This window comes from Enhydra lutris, unplaced genomic scaffold (genome assembly GCF_002288905.1).
Source record: "Enhydra lutris kenyoni isolate GAN:26980312 unplaced genomic scaffold, ASM228890v2 scaffoldscaffold16, whole genome shotgun sequence".
NCBI lineage: Eukaryota > Metazoa > Chordata > Mammalia > Carnivora > Mustelidae > Enhydra > Enhydra lutris.
Genome location: NW_019154100.1, coordinates 9,288,739 through 9,303,678, shown reverse-complemented (window position 1 = coordinate 9,303,678; position 14,940 = coordinate 9,288,739). Strand labels below are relative to the sequence as shown.

Here is a 14,940-nt window from a genome sequence, read left to right as displayed (position 1 = left end):
TTACAGAGTGATGTGGTATAATGCAACAACGGGGCTGCAGTAGGATGTTCTTCCTTTTCTGTTCTGTTGTTCTCCATAGTAATTATTTACCCTCACCTATGTTTTGGACTGAGGAATCTTGTTGATTTTCCCTGTTCCTCTGTATCGTGAGTAAGCTCCATGTCCCCAAATACAGTAGGTGCTCTGTACATGTTGTTAGTTTGATGAAAAAATTAAACTATGATTTTCTGTCCTAACGACCTCAGTATGCATAAATTGCACAAGAAGGAAAAGGGGTAAATCTGGTTTCTACCCACAAATCCAACTTTTGGCAGCTAAAAACCCTGTTCACCTCTGTCTGTTTAAGAACAAGGACTCCAGGGGTCTGGGGTGCAATGCAGTAGGAGAGATGTTGGGAGAAGGGTGGATGTTTTGGTCCAGCTTCAGGACTTGCTGTTTGACTCTGTTTGGGAGGAGGGGGGGAGCTTTTATTCCAGGGATGCTAGTTTCTAATCTAATAAATACACATCTTGACCAGACAGGACCTAGCCTAGTAAGGCACAGGGGAATTCTGTATGGGGAGTACCTTTGTTTCCTTAATGACTATTGTGCTTAGGAACCTGGGACAGGCAATCTTGCATTCACTATTTTATTTTACACTTTAAAATTATACATTTCTTTTCCATAAAAATATCCAGTTAATGTATTTCTTCTATTCCTATACTTCTCTAGCATACAGTCAAGTCTTTAATCCTTTAGCCCCAGTTAGTCTTTTATAAATGAACTAACTTCTGACTTAATTACTTTCTCCCTTCCAAGTTAAAATATTCAAGCTTTGCTTGTCAGGTTAGACTGGGTTATGCTGCAGTCACAAATGACCTCCAAATCGCAGACACTTGTAATCAGAAAACTACATGTGGATCATGGGTAGGCTGTGGTCCTTCTCCACATGTTTTTTTCTGGGTTTGGCAGAGTTGCCTGCCTCTGGAACACTGCCAGACTCCTGGCAGAGGGGAAAGAGGACGTGGTGAACCATAATGATGGCTCCTAAGTTTCTGTCACTTCTGATCACATTTCATTGGCAATAGCAAGTCACATGGCTAAACCTTATCAGTAGGCTAGAAATGGTATAATGCTCCCCAGGAAGGGGAACTGAATATTTGTGAACAGTAACAGAGTTTACTGAAAGGGCTGTCCCCACCAAGGCACATAGGGTACACATTCCCATGCCCACTTATCTGTGTTCTATACATGCACTGCCCAACCTAGAGCCTAGAGCCATTCGCCTCCATGCCTTGACCCCAAATCTTGGATTGCCCCATGTGGTTGGAGAATATGCCCTCCCTTACTGCCCCAGTCACATTCATGTTTATGGTGTCCCCCTGCTGGACCTCCATCTTGCCCAACCTTCTTTTTTTTCCCCTCAACAACTTTTGTTGATATTTGGCTATTATTTCAAAGTTCACTGTCACCACATCCCAAACCTTTCAGTACCACAGACAATATGCCTTCCTTCTATTTCTTAGAGGAAACAGAAGCCTATAAGTACAAATTCTTCTAAGAATTGTAATCCCCCCAATTTCTTTTCTTTTCCATAGTGCTTATGTATCATCATAGATATACTTAATTTGTCTTTTCTATTTTCTCTCTGCTTCTCTTTCCTTTTCCTTTAGGCTTACCTATACTGCAACACCATTCTTTCTGCCTCTCCTGTCCTAAAAGTAGGAGTCCTCTTTTTCCTCTAAATGCTTACATTCTGCCCATGTCCTGTGGCTGCATGCTCCATTTACTCTTGCTTCCTTAAAATGGAATCTTTTACCCTTCATTGACTTTTTCCACTTGTTCTGTGTACTGTTGACTATTAATCAACATGGGCCTTAGGAGCACCATTGACTGCCCCACACAGTGGAAAATTTGGTATAACTTTTAACTCCACCAAGACTTACCTACTAATAGCCTACTGTTGACCTTACCAATAGCAAAGATAGTCAATTAACATATATTTTGCATGTTATATGTGTCATATACTGTATTCTTAAGATAAGGTAAGCTCAAGAAAAGAAAACGTCAATGAAACCATAAGGAAGAGAAAATGTATTTACGGTATTATATTGTAAAGAAAAAAATCTGTGTGTAAGTGAGTCTACATTGTTCAAATCCGTGTTGTTCAAGGGTCAACCGTACTTTCTCTAGCTGTCCTTAGGGACACACTGGGACCTTTCATATCTTACTGCCATTTCTTGGAAGGGCTCCCTCTACCTGGTTGGCTTGCTGAGAAACTTCTGGGGCAGGCATGGAAGTTCTCAAGTCATCATGCCAGGTTTGAGGCAACACTGTTTGGTGCTGGGTATCTTAATTTATATACCTCAGCCACTTCTTTATCTATCAAAAGAAGAATAATTATTCTCCATGGTTATTATACAGAGTAGAAAGTTATATGAAATGCATCGCAACTAGGAGGTACTCAGTAAATGACTGTTAATATTATTACCTTAAGTATCAGTCTCTACTCACATGTCATCTGCTAGGCAAGGTCAACTCTGAGTGGTGTTTTCTATGTTCAGTGCACTCTATTCTTTAAATCAGTTATCTGATTCTAAATCAGTGGAACTTCTCAGGAAGTTTTCACTCTTTCAGAGGAGAGGCTCTCATTTTTTCCAGCTTTGCCAGTGTTTCCTTATTCCTTTTTATATACCAGTCTTCTTGTATTGGGACTATATAAATGTTTTGTTGAAAGAGTAGATAATTCCCAGTTTTACGAAATCTGTGGTTCTACAAAACACATATGCACAAAACCCATATTACTATTCCCTTTTTTTCTGGTCCTGAAATCTGTGGTTCTACAAAACACATATGCACAAAACCCATATTACTATTCCCTTTTTTTCTGGTCCTAAGTAACATATCCTGGAGTGACAAATAGTATTATGATAGACAAATTTTTCTGGAAATTGGAATTTTCAGAATTTTCCATATTACTATTTAACCTGCAGATTTAAATGTAGGTGTCAGGGGAATTCTGTAAAATTAGAAGAAAAGTAGAGGATATAGAAGTAAAGATCAGAGGTCCTATTTCAAATTGCATTTCAACAAATGATTTAAAGAAATCATAAAAAAAATAGGTCAAACAGCAGAGAAATAGAATCATAGGCTGCTGAGAAGCCCATGGCTAACATTTACAGGACAGGGCAAAAGATCAAACGGAGGCTCCAGCTTCATTTTTGTCTCCCTCTGACTCCATGCTGTACCTTGAGAGCTCACCCATAGTGTCATCCTAAATTCCTCCCTGAGTGGGCAAGGTCATGTCTAGTGGAAGTTCAATGGCTCTGGTTACTGTGATCTAAAAGTGGCTCTACTGTTAATAATTCTTCTATTGTTTAGGGAAGTGCTAACCACGTGGCCTGCTCCAGAAGCATTTTCTATTTTGGAAGGTGAGATGGGATGGGGCTTGTAAAACAGTTGAAACTCTAATTCAGTGTTACCTAATGTTTGAGTCATCAGCTCCTGGGTAGCTTTGGAGTTAGGATAGGGGTTGGCAAATCTGAATGGTTTTATAGCATTTTCTGTAGACAATAGGCATGTCAAACTCCTCAATACTTTACCAAAGGTATATTGGGTTGAATATAATTCGAAATATCGAATGCTCAACCTTATTTTAAGGTGTTTTAATATTGATGAAGCTTTTTTATTATTATGTACATTTTTTCAATCCATGAGTACCAAAGGAGAGCTACCACTATGTGGTTGTCTTATTACTACATATATTTTAATTCTAGGAAATGGATCAATCTACAAAATAACCAAAAACAAACCCATTGAGAAAAATCAATTTAGTAGTCCTTTTTTTTTTTTTTAAGATTTTATTTATTTATTTGACAGACAGAGATCACAAGTAGGCAGAGAGGTAGGCAGAGAGAGAGAGGAGGAAGCAGGCTCCCCGCCGAGCACAGATCCTGATGTGAGGCTCGATCCCAGGACCCTGGGATCATGACCCGAGCCAAAGGCAGAGGCTTTAACTCACTGAGCCACCCAGGTTCACCCCCCACTTTTTTTTAAAAAATATTTTATTTATATATTTGACAGACAGAGATCACAAGTAGGCAGAATTTAGTAGTTCTTTAAAAGAATTTAATTAATTAATTAATTAATTAATGCTCTCAGGGCTGAACAAGTGCCATCTTGTGTTGTCAGTTAAACTTTTGGGTTGGGGAACTAGCCTAAAGTTTTTACTTGACAGAGGAGGGTTTTATTTGATTCCTCAGTGACTTAGGTCAAAAAATGTTAAATGCTTCTAGGCTACTTCAAGAGTGAGGTTTCAATACAGGGGTGGGTAAGATGTGGGAAAATAGGCCAACATAATTTAGTTCTCATTTGTGTCCAATAATTAAGAGAGAATATGAATCATTTTCTACTCTAGTTAAATCCACAGTGTCCTCCATTATATCCTAGATCAGTGTATTAGATAGGGTTCTGATAGGAAGCAGATGTCACACTCCAGTTGACAGTAATTACAGAAGTGTGGTCAGGATAAAGGAAAATCAAGGTGGTTTGGTACCCTAGAGATAGGCCTGAAGGGGAAGAGGAAGTAAGATAGGCCAGTGGCAGAAGCTATGGGTTTTAGGAGAGGAATTTTGTAGTAAAAATGTCAGAGGAAGAACTAGCCTGAGAATTCTCCCTTCTGCCCTCTACATCTCCCTTTGAACACTTCCATGAGAAGAGGAGGGTAAGGGAGCCAGGACACAAAGTGAAGTGGGAAAGGATGGAGTGGTTCTGGATGTATGAGTAGAAGATAGAACAGCCAACAACACTAGATAACATATCAACTATCTGTCTTCCATTACAGACAGGGTGGTAAAGGGAATTGGGCTCTGTATATAAAAATACAGTTCTTAGTGATTTAATCCAGTCTGTTTGGCTAAATCCTTCAAGTTCTCGGATTCTTAGTTTTATTTTTGTGAAATGTAAATAGAAGACCTCCTTTCCCAGGTTGTTTTCAGGTTTCAGACCTGTTAGGTAGATAAGTGTACAGCAAAATCACAATTTGCTAAAGACTTTAGGGAAGTAAAGAACCTTAGAACTTAGTCATCTACCATCTTGCTCTTGCCTGTCAACTACTAAGTATTCTGTACATGCTCTGTGTGAAATTTATATTCTAGGCAGTCTGTAAACTAGCTGGGAGTTACTGTAGGGAAATATCGAATGCTCATTGTACTCTGTGAGCATTGACTATAGTCTGATCTCAGTATGTCTTACACATTTTACGATTTATTAGTTTATTTTGGTGCTGATGTGTCTAATAAAATACAAATTTATTTAACAGTGATATGAAGTATTGATATCTTGTTGGGTTTTTGTTTTTCTTTTGTTTTGTTTTTAATTATGGTGCTACGTTTTCTCTATCAAAGGAATACTAAAAACATGTGATCTTGTGGGGTCAGGTCAAGAGAAACTTTTCTGTGATTCTAAAAGGAATCTTGTACTTAAAAATATTTAGGAACCAATAGTATATTTTGGCTTTGTGTATCAACTTGGTTTATATTTTATAAAGAAATTTTAGGCCTTAGAAATTGGTTTCCAATGCCATCCCATTTATAATAGATACCTAGGACTAAAATAATAAGATACCTAGAACTAAACCTAACCAAAGAAGTGAAATACCTGTACTAAGAAAACTATAAAACACTGATGAAAGAAATAAAAGATGACACAAAAATGGGAAGATACTCCATGCTCATGGTTTGGAAGAACAAATGTTGTTAAAATGTCTATGCTACCCAAAGCAATCTATGCATTTAATGCAATCCCTATCAAAATACCAACAGCATTTTTCACAGAACTAAAACAATCTTAAAAATTTTTTTAAAGATTTTATTTATTTATTTGATGAAGAGAGAGAGAGAGAGTGAGCACAAGCAGGGAGAGCTTCGGGCAGAGGGAGAGGGAGAAGCAGGCTCCCCACCGAGCAGGGAGCCCAATGTGGGGCTTGATCCCAGGACCCTGGAATCATGACCTCAACTGAAGGCAGCCACTTAGCCAACTGAGCCACCCAGGTGCCCCTCAATCTTAAAATTTATATGGAACCACAAAATATCCCAAAGAGCAAAAAGAACCTTGAAAAAGAAAAGCAAAACTGAAGGCATCACAATTCTGGACTTCAAGTTATATTTCAAGGCTGTAGTAGTCAAAACAGTATGGTATTGGCACAAACATAGACACATAGATCAATAGAATAGAACAGAAAATCCAGAAATAAACTCACAACTATATGGTCAATTAATCTTCAACAAAACAAAATATTCAATGGGAAAAGTACAGTCTTTTCAACAAATGGTGTTGGGAAAACTGGACAGTAGCATGCAAAAGAAAGAGACTGGATCACTTTCTTACACCATACACAAAAATAAAATCAAAATGGATTAAAGACCTAAATATGAGACGTGAAACCATAAAAATCCTAGAAGAGAACACCAGTAGTAATTTCTTTGACATAGGCCATAGCAACTTCTTTCAAGATAGGTCTCCTGAGGCAAGGGAAACAAAAGCAAAAATAAACTATTGGGACTACATAAAAATGAAAAGCTTCTGCACAGTGAGGGAAGCAATAAACCAAGGGAAGCCTATGGAATGAGAGAAGATATCTGCAAATGACGTATCCATTAAAGGGGTTAGTACCCAAGATATGTAAAGAACTTATACAACTCAACACCCAAAAACCAAATAATCCAATTAAAAATGGGCAGAAGAGATTAACAGATGTTTCTCCAAAGAAAACATCCAGATAACCAAAAGACATGAAAAGGTATTCATCATCACTTATCATCAGGGAAATGTAAATCAAAACCACGAGATACCACTTCACACCTGTCAGAATGGCTAAAATCAACAACACAAGAAATAACAGGTGTTGGCAAGGATATGGAGAAAAAGGAACACTCATACACTATTGGTGAGTAGGCAAACTGGTACAGCTACTGTGGATAATGGTATGGACATTCCTCAACAAGTTAAAAATAGAACTACTCTATGATCTAGCAATCACACTACTGAGTATTCACCCAAAGAATACAAGAACTCAAAGGGATACATACACTCCTATGTCTAAAGAAGCATTATTCATAATAGCCAAGATATGGAAGCAGCCCAACTGTCCATAGACTGATGAATGGATAAGGAAGATGTGGTATGTATACAATGGAATACTATTCAGCCATGAAAAAGAATGACATCTTGTGGTTTGCAAAGACCTGGATGGCGTTAGAGAGTATTATGTTAAGTGAGAGAGAAAGACAAATTCCATGTGATTTCACTTATATGTGGAATTTAAGAAGCAAGGGAAAAAATGAGAGAGATGGAGAGACAAAGCAAGAAAGAAATTCTTTTTTAAAAAATTATTATTTTTATTATGTTATGTTAGTCACCATACAGTACACATCATTAGTTTTTGACGTAGTGTTCCAAGATTCATTGTTTATATATAACACCCAGTGCTCCATGCAATACGTGCCCTCCTTAATACCCATCACTGGGCCAAAGAACAATTTGATGGTTACCAGAGGGAAAGTGGGTGGGAGGATGGAGTAAGTAGATGTTAGGGATTAAGGAGTACACTGGTCATGACAAGCATAGAGTGATGTAGGGAAGTGTTGAATTACTATATTACACACCTGAAATAACACTGTATGTTAGCTAACTGGAATTAAAATAAAAACTTACACTAAAAAAATAAAAGAAAAAAAAACGGTTTCTGAGGACAAGTCTTTCCCTGTACTGCATAACAAATCTGAGGGCAATACTGGTACCAATTCAATGATGCCTTTAAAATAGAGTTTCCCGGGGCTTCTGGGTGGCTTAGTGGGTTAAAGCCTCTGCCTTCGGCTCGGGTCATGATCCCGGGGTCCTGGGATGGAGCCCCGCATCGGGCTCCCTGCTCGGCAGGGAGCCTGCTTCACTTCCTCTCTCTGCCTGCCTCTCTGCCTACCTGTGATCTCTGTCTGTCAAATAAATAAATAAAATCTTTAAAAAAATAAATTAAATAGAGTTTTCCCTTTCAAACTCTCAGTGCAGAAAATAAAAAGGAAAAAAGGTAATGACCCAATATAGGAGTGGGGATGAAATGTGGAAAAAGTGTATTTAATCCTGAATATAAGTCATTCATGTTTAGCAAAAATAAGAGAGGCTATGTCAGCTCCTTGCCCTTCTGTCAGTGTCTCTGGTATGAGCCAGCTCTTCTTGTTAATCTCATCCACAGGCAGAATATGATTAGAAGAGCACGTCTTGTGGATCCAGGCAAACCCAATTTCACATCCTGGATCTCCAAGTATCAGGTGGGTGAATTTGGATAATTCTAACTGGTGTAATATAAAAAGGTCCAGATTGCAAAGTTATTTTGAGTTTCAAAAAGACAGATTGATGTTGTGTGGAATGAAAAAAATTTCCTTCTTGGGTGCTATGGCTCTAAAGAATGCTCATCACTTTAGTGTTTAGAATTTCAGGGCTGGAATGACCCCGGTAATCTCTAACTTCCTTTCAAAGATGGAAACCCAGAGAGGTTATAGGACATGCCTATGGTCATAGAAGAAGTTAGTGGTATAATTCAGACTGGAATTCCATCCTTTCCAGAAAGTGACATTTGTCAATGACAAAATAGGAGGAGGAATCAAATTGAACCGAATACAGGTTTGAGAATCTACCTAGTGGTATCCATTGAGCTGATGATGAGACTCAAAGGTGAAGTCAGGTGCCACCAGGAAGGTGGCAATCCAGTAGAAGGAGAATATAACCACATCACAAGTCTAACGATGATCCAGCACAAAATAAATACACTGAGCTGTGTGTCCAGAGGAAGGAGAAATTATGTCTGAGGTAGAAGACATAGTGAAATCTACATAGTAGTTAATAAAAAGATATCCTTCCAGCTCTTCCCGTCTGCCCCCTTATTTATTAATAGAACAGGTATTTCTTTATCCACATGTATGTATCAGATGCTCTCTTAGTAGTTAAGGAGAAACTAAAGTACAGGTTTCCCTGTTATCTCAAAGTAGAGCATTGCTAGGAAAACATTTGATAGGCCGAAATGACATAAAATGAAGAAGCAGTTATGAATTTACATGGAAAATTTGAGTTTTCTCAGACCCCAAAATAACCTCTCTTAGGCCTTTCTGATACCTAAGGACACATCCTGCTAATGAATGCACAAAATGAACAGATAAAGCACGGATGCCCATAGACGTTGCTCAAGGCTACAGCCCCTTGACTCTGAGTGTAGTTCTGGGGAAGGAACGCCTCGGTGCTCTCCTTGCCGTTCCATCCACGGTGCCTCTGTTCTGGCTGGCTGCAAACTAAATGCTGAACGCTATTTTCCCTTCTCGCCTTTTCCCCCAAAGAAAAAAATCCTCTTTGGATTTCTTTCAGGTAGCGAAAACAGGTACTAATGTGGTCTTTTGTAAAAGCAAGGTGGCATACCATGAACTTTAGAAAAGCAGTTGATACCTGAATGCCTAAAAACTTTGTAATTAACGATATGAGGGAGATCTGCTGCAGAGGGGTTGCTGCAATCAATTTAGTGATGATTTCCCCAAGAACGAACCAAGTGCAGAAGACCCCCTAATTGTCAGGACTGCAGGTAAGGTCCTGGTCCTAGGTGTCAGTGGGGCACCTGGCTGGACCTCTGAGGCTATCCTTCAGCAGGTGCACTAACACTTTAAGGAGCTGGAAAGACGCAGTTCCTCCTTGGTCCCCGCTCCTCCTCCGCCCAGCCAAGGTCTGGCATTGTGGGCCACGCCCCTTCGCGCTGGTTGGTCCTCACAGACATGATGAAACTTCCCGCAAGCATTACAGGAGCGAGGCCCGTATAAAGTCACAGGAAGCCCGCCGCCCCGCCCGCCATCTGCAGCCTCTACCTGGCATCTCCCCGCTGTTCTCTCCGTCCGAGCCCAGGTAAGCCAGGCTCTACCGCCCAGCGCAGCGCCCTCCCAGCGTGCCCCAGGGCCGCCCCTGGAAGGAAAGGGGGAGGGAAAGAGAGAGGAGGAGGTGACGCTGCGGCCTCGCTTGCACACCGGAGGGCAGAAGCGGATGCAGGCGTCTGCCCGCGCTGCGGCTCCAGCCGGTAAAGGGGGCGGGGCTGATTGTTGCGCACCTGGGAGCTAGCTGGGAGGAAAGACTAGGATCTAGGTCTTCCGAGGGAGGGATCAAGTGAAAGACGGCGGGGAGGCTGGGCTGCGGCCCACTTTGGCCCTTATAAATTCTTACATTTTTTATTATTATTATTATATTGCGTGGAAGCCTGTGGAAATTTTCGCAGTCCGGGCGCGCTGCGGTGGACCCGCCAGAGGGTGCACGTGGCTGGAGCTCAGTTGGAGTTTCGCGCAGTCTCTTGGTCCGGGTCTCCCAGCGTCCGTCAAAGCCTAAGGGTCTGCACTTAGCCCCTCACCTCTGGCTTCCCACACCTTTTGGCTCCCCTCTCCTTTCCCCATCCTCCTACCCAGACTGCAAGACTCAACAAGTGATTTGATGAACCAACCCCACCTAGGAGAGATCTGTTCAGGGCGACGGGCGGAGCGGTATGGAAAAAAGCAAAAGAACTAACATTTCTTTCTCAATGGTATCTATTCTGTAGGGCTGGTTTCAGATTAATGTTATTATTTTGAAGAAAAAGACAGTTTTCTGCTGGGCCCTTGGCCTACATTATTCCTTCATGGGCCATTGTCCTGGGTGCCTTGACTTAACAATTTAAAAGCACTCATAACTCTTTTTTCCATTGATTGGCCACATTACTGTAAGATTAATTAAAAGTAACTTAAGTCTTGAACTTGTGCAGGAGTTGGTTGCTGATACCTTAATGTAAAATAAAACAATATGATGAAGTTTTTAGTTGGTAAGCAGCATGGAAATCAAATGCACGGAAGCAGCACTGTCCAATTCAGTCCACATGTAACTATCAAGAACTTGAAATGCTGACTTGCCCGAATTCATGTGTGTAAGTGTAAAACACACCAGATGTTGACGACTTAATAAAGGCAATGTAAAGTATCTTGTCAATAATTTGTTATACTGATTATATTGAAATAGCTTTTTGGTGCATTGTGTTAAAATATATTTAAAGTTATCTTCCCTTTTTCTCTTTACTTTTTTAATGGGCCTACTGGTATTTTTACGATTCCATATTGGCTTACATTTCTGGGCGGCACTGTTCTAAAAGTTTATGAGGAAGTGCAGAAAATTACAGGGAACAGGTCATAGCAGTAGGAAAAAGCATTGCAAGTAGGACCTTTGCACGTAAGCCCAAGTCCAACAAAAATAGGTAATAGTTTTAATGTGCTCTTTCCTGCTGGGAAAGGTAAGTGTGCTTCACTAATGTGTGTTTCCCTTCTTTCCCCTCTGTTTTAGCGCTTAGTGTGTGTTCCTTATGCAGGTTTAATAATGGGATTCGCTAAGTGGCATTAGGAAGACTGGTAAATGATTCACTAATGACCTCTTGTGATTTTCAAAGCAATTTCTCAGCCCATTTTTAACTGGTATAGAGGAAAAGATACATGGCTTATCAGTAGTCATCTCACTTAAATCTAAGTGAATTTCTCAAATGTCTTATTAGAGCCTATTTGGCAAAGTGCATGGAGGGGACTGCATAGGACATTTCCAAGTTGTTTGAGTCACTATTAATTTTTGTTAGTTTGATGTGGTCTCATTAGAAAGCTAAACAAAGCTTTGGTTCATTTAGATGCAAACACCCTGAGAGGATTGCCCAAAGTGACTGATGTAACTTGAATATATGTATATATTTTCTCGAGAATTTTTGTCCCAAATTAGGTTTGCTGCAAATTTGCAGTAAAGATACCCAAATAAGTTTCTAAGTGTGAGATATTTTGGTAAAATAACTGTTTTGAGCTGGCAGCAGCCAAATAAAATGGCCCTTTATTTCACAGTTGAGAATATGAAGTTGCAAGGAAACGTCCGTAGGAATTGTTTGCTTCTTGGCCTATAGGGATTGCCACGTTGTTTTTCAGAGATGTTGGTGTTTGTGTCCTACCTGCTTTGCTTTCCTATGAACCAAGACAACTTTAAGACAAAATACTTGAGAACATTTGTGTCATTTAGGACATTTGGATGGTGGACATTATGTATTTCTGTCAACTTAAAATGCTTTTTGTTATACAGCCAAGATATCTGATATCAGACAACATGCCTTTCTTTTTTCTCTTTAGAATTTCTTTCATCACGTTTGAGTAAATCACTTAGAGGTAAGCAAGAAGTTGTGAAATGCTTATAATGGTTGTATATCTTAACATAACACTTGAGCAATATGTATGATCTTTTTTACCCGCTAGACTCGATGTGCAGTTGGTATAGGTAAAGACAGGACGTTTAATTGTCAAAGAGACCCGAGAGAGGACTGTATTAGTAATTTGGGGAGTCTCTTGGAGTTTTGAGGGCTTCTGAGGTTCTGAGATGGAGAGAGTGGCTTGGGGATCTCTCACTAGGTTAGAGCCAGCCCGCATGTGTATCTGTCCTTTGGAAGTAAACCTCGAGTGTGGCCTGGCTCCCCCAAGCTCTAGCTGGCCAAATTCCAAGGTGAGAGAGTTGCAGGCATTGACAGGGTGCCAGACTGCTACTGCTGGAGAGAAAGATCATGCGTCTTTTCTGAATACTTGTATGTAAATTAAATCATTCTCAACTCCTCTGTGCCTGCCAACCTAATGGAAAAATACAGAAAAATCTGTAGACGAGAGAGTTTAAATGTCAGTCTTTGAAGTGGTTTATACCAGTTTTTGGAATCAAGATTTAATACAGACTTGGACTGGGTATTGAATATTTAACTGGCCTGCTCTTTTCTCCATAGAAAGCCCATAACCCCATTGCACCATGTGTGGGATTTGGGCCCTCTTTGGCAGTGATGACTGCCTTTCTGTGCAGTGCCTGAGTGCTATGAAGATTGCACACAGGGGTCCAGATGCATTTCGTTTTGAGAATGTTAATGGATACACCAACTGCTGCTTTGGATTTCATCGGTTGGCAGTGGTTGATCAGCTGTTTGGAATGCAGCCAATTCGAGTAAAGAAATATCCTTATCTGTGGCTCTGTTACAACGGTGAAATCTACAACCACAAGAAGGTACATAAAACAAAACCAGAAGGTATCTGGATGTGATTAAACCTCAGAGCTAGTTGGTTATAACTTTTATGTACTTCATGTAAAGCTTTTTACTTCTCCAACAATTTCCATGTTCATTATCTCATTTGCTCCAATTATAAAGATGATGCACTGGGACCCAAGAGGTCAAATGAGTTGGACACACACACACACAAATGAGGATTACAATTCTTTAACTCTCAGCACTTTTTTTTCCTATTATGAATTTGAATATTAATCAGAGCCTGTGTTTGGTGCTGGGGATACAATAGTAGGTATGAGAGGTAGTTCTGCACTCTGATGGAGCTTATTCCATTAAAAAGCAAAGAAAAAAATCCCTGTACCTATGACTGATATTCTGAAAATATGGATGATAGGGGAGATCCAGTGATCAGAGAAGACCTCTGGAGGAACTGCCACCTGAACCGATACCTGATGCACCATGATCAGCTGGGGGGCTGGGAGGAACTTCTCATGCAGAGGGAATAGCATGTATAGAAGTCTGAGGAAGGAAGCAGCCCTGGGATTGTCAGATGTGAACAAGGAGTAAGGTGGGCAAGGTGGGGTTGGGAGGGTGGACAGGACCCGATCAAGCAGGACTTGCTAAGGAGTTAGAATATCATTCTAAGAGCTGTGAGACAGGAGGATTTTAGGGCAAGTATACAGTTCAGTAGTTGAGAGGTCATCATCCTTGTAGCTTTTATATGAGGCTGCCCTTAATGATATTTATTACGTCTGCATACTGCACTTAAATAGAATGGCAAGACAGAAGGGTGGCCAGAGGAAAGAGTGCGGGAAGTGATTTTCTAGCTGCATTAAAATTGGAACAGCTTTCTAATCTGGGGAAAGCTTACTCAGGATGAGAGTGGTAAGAGGGGGGGACATTCTGACCCCAGGAAGCCACATTGGCTAAGAGCTTTCCAATCTGGAATTATTTGGCTAGTGTTTCATACATATTTTAAATCTAAAATTTCCAAGTAATTTTTTGTTTGCCACCCTCCTCCCCAGCTTTTATTTTTGAGAATTTCAAACATATATTAAAAAACCCCAAAAGTGAGAACCTAGATTGTATAACTATTAATGTTTTGCCCTATTTGACTTATTTTTCTCTTTCTGTATATACACCTAGGCATTAAATTTTTGGCTGAATCATGTTAGTATGCTACAGATATTGTGATACTTTACTCCTAAATATATAAGCACTTATCTCTTCAAAATTAGGGCATTCCTCTACCTAACACCAATACTGTTAAACCTAAGAATCAATAATATCATTTAATACTCAGTTCATATTAAATTACTGCAAGTTGGCCAAGAATATCTTTTTTTTTTTTAATTTTTTATTTTTGTGGCGAGGGAGAGTAGAGGAAGGGCAGAGGGAGAGAGACAATCTTAAGCAGATTCCTTGCCCAGCAAGGAACCCCATATGAGGCTTGATCTCACAACCCTGACATCATAACCTGAGCCGAAATCAAGAGTCTAGATGCTTAACCCACTGAGCCACCCAAACACCTCTGCCAAGAACATCTTTATAGTTGCTTTGTTTTGTTTGAAGCCAGACATCATTCACACTGTTTCTTGGTATTTTTTGAGTCTTGTTATGTCATGTCAATCATTCACAGATAAGGATTTACATTCTAGTCACCCTTTGGATGTTTTTATCTCTGGACAGTGGCTTTTGCCATTGTTGTCTGCTTATAAGAATAATCTACTTTTTTTTTTTTAAGATTTTATTTATTTATTTGAGAGAGAGAGAGAGAGCACTAGATGTGGGAGGGTTAGAGGGAGAAGCAGACTCCCCACTGAGCAGGGAGCCTGATGCGGGACTCGATCCCG

At 40.0% G+C, this 14,940-nt stretch overlaps 1 protein-coding gene across 15 annotated transcripts in view; it reads left to right on the top strand.

Moving 5' to 3' along the window:
• LOC111147228 (asparagine synthetase (glutamine-hydrolyzing)) overlaps nt 1–14,940 on the top strand; it is a 155,002-nt gene that overhangs the window by 130,463 nt on the left and 9,599 nt on the right. For 6 of the 15 annotated variants that reach the window (XM_022503128.1, XM_022503122.1, XM_022503125.1 and 3 more), the window contains 2 exons: nt 8,228–12,215; nt 12,815–13,086. In XM_022503128.1, the coding sequence (XP_022358836.1) occupies nt 12,838–13,086 (249 nt within the window). In that variant the 5' untranslated portion in view covers nt 8,228–12,215; nt 12,815–12,837. Of the gene's footprint in view, nt 1–3,360; nt 3,411–8,227; nt 12,216–12,814; nt 13,087–14,940 lie in introns of all 15 variants that reach the window. The other 9 variants (XM_022503137.1, XM_022503133.1, XM_022503124.1 and 6 more) reach the window with 9 other exon arrangements.